The sequence below is a fragment of the Diadema antillarum genome, unplaced genomic scaffold, assembly GCF_040938485.1.
Source record: "Diadema antillarum isolate AM-2024a unplaced genomic scaffold, OU_Dant_1.0 scf00000156, whole genome shotgun sequence".
NCBI lineage: Eukaryota > Metazoa > Echinodermata > Echinoidea > Diadematoida > Diadematidae > Diadema > Diadema antillarum.
This window is the reverse complement of record NW_027271045.1, coordinates 1,029,546-1,036,039: the sequence shown is the minus strand read 5'-3', so window position 1 is coordinate 1,036,039 and position 6,494 is coordinate 1,029,546. Positions and strand designations below refer to the sequence as shown.

The 6,494-nt window shown below is 37.6% G+C and overlaps 1 protein-coding gene across 1 annotated transcript in view; it reads right to left on the bottom strand.

Moving 5' to 3' along the window:
- Window positions 1-3,308: 3,308 nt before the first annotated feature.
- The window catches only part of LOC139722082 (1-phosphatidylinositol 3-phosphate 5-kinase-like), a 106,276-nt gene continuing 103,090 nt past the window's right edge, over window positions 3,309-6,494 (bottom strand). The window contains exons 23-26 of the mRNA XM_071633403.1: window positions 6,146-6,254; window positions 5,418-5,529; window positions 4,577-4,676; window positions 3,309-3,486 (exon numbers count right to left, since the gene is read on the bottom strand). Of these exons, the coding sequence (XP_071489504.1) occupies window positions 3,309-3,486; window positions 4,577-4,676; window positions 5,418-5,529; window positions 6,146-6,254 (499 nt within the window). The remainder of the gene's footprint in view (window positions 3,487-4,576; window positions 4,677-5,417; window positions 5,530-6,145; window positions 6,255-6,494) is intronic.

Here is a 6,494-nt window from a genome sequence, read left to right as displayed (position 1 = left end):
TAACAAGAAAAGAAACATGCCTATCACAACACAAATTATCAGTCTTCAGAGTTTTGTACATTCTACAATCTAGAGCATATTTTCTGACAACCCCACTCTTTGCCCCCGTGTGAAATTCGGATTGCAGAAATCAATGCCTTGTTAAATTGACTGCCAAGTACCCTGTTCTCCACCACCAGTGTTCTTTTGTGGCCATTTTTCCAGTGTAGTCTCTCGAATCCAATAAATCAATACAGGAGGTCCAAGAGAATACCTTACTTACTCCTGAAGCGACAGGCTGAGGGAAAGGGGCTTAGTAGAGGGGCAAGAGGTGAGGTATTCACGGCCCTTCTTTAATAGCTGTCAGTTGATTTCTTCTGGTATTTAGGTGAATTATACTCTAGTGTGATAGTCACAAAGGCAAACTAATTGCCTATTTGTTCGCACTCATTCCTGTGAAAAAAATACTTTCAAACAGGAGGGAAGGTACAAAAAACAAACTATGAATGGGGCATTTTGTACAAATGGTTTAAAAAAAAAGATGTATGCAAGTACTGTCTTATATAGTCTGTGTATTTCACATTGATGATTACAATGTATATTGCTTTCTCTACCAGTTGCACATTTTTTCTCCCCCCCTTTTTTTTTAAGCAGAGAGAGAGAGACATGCTTACCAAGACATGCACAGTTCAATTTCATGTACCTTGGAACAATAATCTCCACAGATAAAGAAGTAGACTCTAGACTTTCTGTTTTGTAGGATAGATATGAATGTGATTTACAGAGAGAGGTTTCACATTTTGCTATTTTTGAAGTAAACAGAAATGAAGAAATCCAACTAAAAATAGCATTTTTAATACCTGTACATTCACTCTTTCAGGACCACCAGCCTTTAAATCTTATTAATGATAAATGTGTTACCTATTCTATAGGGCTGAAAGAGTTCAAAAGAGTAGCAGAATAGATATTTTGCATGGATGAGTTTGCAAAGATGTATACTGAGGTGATTGTTTCAGATGAAAAATTGCTATGAAAAATCTTCATAAACTCTGTTGTATCACACAGGATTTGGCCTTGTGGCTCTTGAGCAAACAGTCAAAAGTGCCAAGATTTGGAATCCTTGTCTCAGCCTCTCAAACTGTCAAGTTTCCCCAACTTGTATGTCTCCCTCTTGTGTGCAAGACTACGTATGGCTTCTCACAGTCCCATTCTGCCAGTGTGCCATTTGGTTGGCTACACGTTAACATTGCACATGTGAGCGTGTCATTAACTATTGCTAGGAGACAAGTTTATGATGGATTTATGAAGTTGTTGGGGAAAAAAAATAGGGAAAGAGTGTAGATCATGTCATGGAACATTGTTACGTACATATTCATTCTCCCTTTTTGGAGCAGGAGAACTTGCTTTTGTTTTATACTTTATTCACAATTTATGAGTATTGGGCTTGAAATATGATGGAAAAATGTGTTTCCCTTCCTTTCCACATTATGGTTTTTAAAAATACACTGGGACACATTTCATTAGTGATGCCATGAAATTAAATAGATCAAACTCTTTTACAGATTAATTTCTTTATCTAAAGGCTGAACTTAATAAGATTGAACTTTATCTCACCAACTCGCATATTATCTAGCTATAATGCCAAGAATGAAAAGTTTTCCTATTCAGTGCAAACTGAAACTACACTAGATATTCATGATAAATGTAACATTCACTTTGTTTTTATACTCCATAATGGACTAGATTGCATATCAGTAACCTTTGTGACTACAGATTTGAAAACATTCAGAACAACATCTTTCTTGATATGTCTTTTTTTTTTCAGATTGAATTTGTCAAATATTCGTTCTCTATTTCCATCAATTTTCTTCATGGAAGTGCATAAATTGATCTGCACCTTCCAATATGATGCCCAATATAATGGCTGTCAAGGGCTACTACTGATGATGCTCTCAGTGTGTGTCAATTGCACCACCTGTCAGAAACCATCTGTTTACCAAATATATGTGTCATTGAACGGGATATTGCTGAACAACAAGCACAAATACAATACAATACAATACAATACAATACAATACAATACAATACAATACAATACAATACAATACAATATAATACAATGCAATATAATACAATGCAATGCAATGCAATACAATACAATACAATACAATACAATACAATACAATACAATACAATATGGGTACTTATATAGTGATCTTACAATGAGTGAACATGTATCACAGTGCTACACAGAAATATAATATCCAACTTACATTTAGGAGGTAGGAGAAAAAAAAGCAGACAAGAAAAAAATATACATAATTAATCAGTTATTGAAAAGGAAAGTCCTCAACAATTTTCGGAACATTGACAAAGACACACATCTCTCTGGAAAAGAAGAGAACAAACATTGAAGATGTCTGTCTCGTATGAAGTAAATTAATGTATCGACTGGTCAAAACATACAACCAATTACGCTGATAAGCTGTCTTGACACATTAGTCACACCAGTGTGTTAAAGTGATGAATATCCATCTGATATGAAAATAGAGGAAAAGAGCTGCTATTGGCCTGGGGATGCTCAGTTTGATTTGGATGAGAATTTCATTTGGAGTAACATAAAATGATCCAGACATTATCATGTGTTAACTGATGAGATGTTGACTGAAGCAAGGTGTACTGTCATGGAATATACAAAGTTATCCAGCTTCACCCCAAAGATAATGCTTAGTCTTGGCAAATCAATTTTAGTACATGTTTGTAATGTAGTCTCATCCTTCAGAATCTTTTTGATAAATTATGTGTATGTAAACAAATCCACATAATAATGATCTTGTAGTCCTATAACACATCATTTAATTCATACAGTCACTTAAGAAGGAGTGCTACCTGTCACTTGGGGGGGGGGGGGGGGGTCTGCTTCCAGCAGCAGGACAAGAATGAACCTCACTCTTCAAATTCCACCTGTCTCCTTGCAGGATGGTCTGTGACAATTTCCTGCAGATTTTCATAATCTGTCAATTCTCTGCTGTGTTTCGAATAGCAAGGTAGTCCCTATCCAGTTTGCTGATAGCAACATATCCACTATGCTATATGTCTGTAGATGTCAAATATGCGGAAGCTTTTTATTTCAAATAGATAAGAATGCTAAACATTTTAGTTTTGAAGTATAATGTGTCATGTTTTATGATATTGTTTTATGGTACCTAGATGTTGTCTTATGGTGTTTGATGTGCATCTTATGGCAACCTGTAGATGCTTCTTTTTTTTTGGCCCTTTATAGCAGAGTTGCAGTGAATGTGAATTCTTACACTCCTTACAATTGCAATCTAGAATAACATTCTTCGTGAAAGTTGGTGGAGTTGGCATCCATCCATCTGACACTGAGCTGTTACGGCAAGGTCAAAGTGGTAGCAGCCAGCAAGTGCAGAGTCCAGATTGGAGTAGAGTCCGCAAGAAGATTGATGTGTCAAACCTGGCTCATTACAAGCAAGCTTGGGAGCTTGTCTTGAAGGGAAAAATAAGATGTACGTGTAGCAGACTCACTCATGCTTACTCCTATCCTCATAACATATGAGGTGGGTATTTTGTGATCAAGTCGATATGAGGTTGGTACACGAGGTGCCCAGACAGAAATGGAGATCGATGGTGTCGAAGGGCGACAGTGAGAGTAAATGATCAATCATGTGTCAGTGAATACAAACATTTGTATTAATGAACTTATATTCCTCTAAAGACAAATATGAAAGGAAACAAGGTAAGTGCCAAAATGTGTCTCGCCCATTCGCATAGAAGAAATTGTTTTTGTAAATCCCGGAAGTTCATTGACCCCGCCTATGACCTTTGATCTTGTGGTGACCTTCAAATTCCCAAAGGACATTTACCAGCCAAGTTTGGTCACAAACGGACATATCGATCAAAAGTTATGAGCCATAATCAAAACGCACCGTAAAAACTTAACATTGGGCCCTAAAAGTTTGTTGACCCCTGTCTGTGACGTCTGACCTTGTGGTGACCTTCAACTCCCCAAGGGACATCTACCATCCAAGTTTGGTAACAAACAGACATATACATCAAAAGTTATGAGCCATAATCGAAACGTGCCATAAAAACTTAACATTGAGCCCTAAAGATAATTGACCCCTGCCTGTGACCTTTGACCTTTTGGTGATCTTCACGTTTGGTAAAATGTGTAACTTTGTATAACCACTCTTCCCTCCAAGTTTGATTGAAATTAAAGTCCTCAGTAGAGAGTTATTCAAGTTTTTGTAGTGTCACGGACGGACGGACAACAGACGGACGATGGACGGACAGACGCCGCAGGCGATCCCTTAGTCTCCCCGCACCTCCGGTGGGCTCGACAAAAATGTAAAACATACTGCTGTGATAACCTCATTTAGTCATCTTTTTTTATGTAACATACAATGAATGAAACATGAGATACAATGGAGAAAGAGGCAGTACAGAGACAAATACTTGAACTAAAAGGAAGGACACTTGAATGAATGTGGATCTGGAACAACAAAAGTTGGATCAGGTATGTTTGATGTGGTTAGTCCCAGGTCTGTACCTTGTTGGCTTCTTGTCGTGAGCTTACCTTAAGTTCCAGGCAAAGATGATCTCACTCAGGACTCGCTTGGTGATCACTATGGAGTCTTCAATGTCTAGAAGCTGGTCCTCTTTTGAAATGGAACAATCTGTTGGAAATGAGGCATATCATATCAGGCTGGTCTTGACCAGACCAAGGCTCATTCTTGATCCTCTATGTATAGCAAAATGTAGATGAATTCTATGAACAGAATTTTTCTCTGACACAGGCTCATATAGGGTTACCATCCTATATTGTTGAGTTTGTCTCTTTCCATTAAGTTAACTCATTCCCTACAGGGACCTGGTGGTCTGCATATTAAGTCCATGGGTATTTCAGAATTCAGTATGGAATGGGTTATTATACATGATGTAACTGTATATCACAGTATTTAGGATTGAAAAAGACTTGTAGGGTAAATACTGGAAGTACAAAATGGAATTTTATCTCAGAGAATAATCTCAGAGATTAATCTAATAGAGAGGGAGAAAAGGACAGAGAAATAAGATCACAGGGAGGAGGGGGGAGAGAGGAGGATATGTACCGGGTGAAATACACTGTATGGGTGGGTTCATGCACAACTAGTTTAATACTGATCTGCATCATACAACCGTTTTGCAAGATGTGAGGCAACTGCATGTGCACATGAATAATGCACTCTACTATGTGAGAGTAATAATGATATTAACAAAAATATCAATTTATAAAGTGCACAAAGTCATGTATGTACATATATTCGTCAGCACTATAAGAGCTCCTGATATATTAACTCTGATTATAGCAACAACTCTGAAAGCTGCAACCCTATTCCTCTGAATTTATTTTCCCCCTGCAAGGAACAATGTTTTACCATCACTCTTCTTCCCCTCTTTGCTCTCTTCTGCCCCTGTATGGTGAGACTCAACCTGAGCAATCTTCCCCTCCAACTCCTCAATCTGCTGCTTGAAGCGAGCAACATCAGCCTGGGAGATAATGAAAGATGAAAGTATCTTTTATTGTTCTTCATAGAGTAAAGACCTGCTTTGAAAAGCAATGAGTAGTTTGAAGCAGATAGGAATTGACTGAAATTATAATTTGTTTTATGTGACCATGAAGAATGTAATGAATGCTTGTGAGCAAGCAATCATGTGATAGATAGCCTCAAGTTCCCTTCAAAGACTAGGAAAAGAGAACAAAGTGTCTTGCCTGAGGGCACAGCTGCTGCAACAAGGGAACTCAAACCAGGGGCCTTATCATCGATCATCTGTGAGATTGTCTCCATTGAGCCCCAACTGCTTTTCAAAATTAATTGCATTGAATGGAATATGAAAAGGGTATATTATAGGAAACATCCCACATTAATATTTGAGCATAGTGTATACACATTCCTTTCACAGAAATAGATTGTTTCTATTTATGGGAAACTGCAAGAAAGCTTAGGTATAGAAAAACAGAACAGAAGACAAGTGTAATAACAATTTTATTTGTCAAAAGGAAAAGGACTGCATATCAACTTGACCTTTGCTGCACTTTCAAATGGAACTGTTTACTAAACTTTCTGGTTTGCACTTACCTCATAGCTGTCTAGTTTGCACTCACCTCATAGTTGCTGATGAATTCCTGCTTTTTCTGTTCAAGTCGTTGCACAGACATTGCTGCTGTTAGACTGGCTATGTTGCCATGGATACCTCTGAAGACCTGATTTCCCCTACAAACAGTATTTGATGTATTAGGTTTATATCTGCACTGATGAATGAGTACTTTGTCTTACAGGTGCTTTATTTCCAATTTTAGTGTCCAATCAAATAGAATTTCTTACCTACTCACATTACCTATTAGATTTTCATGGTGAGGTCAACACAACAGCAGGAATTTTAAGGGTCAGGTATTCCAGCATACAAACTGTAGTATATGTATGGTTCCCAATGGAGACATATAACTTGTCATC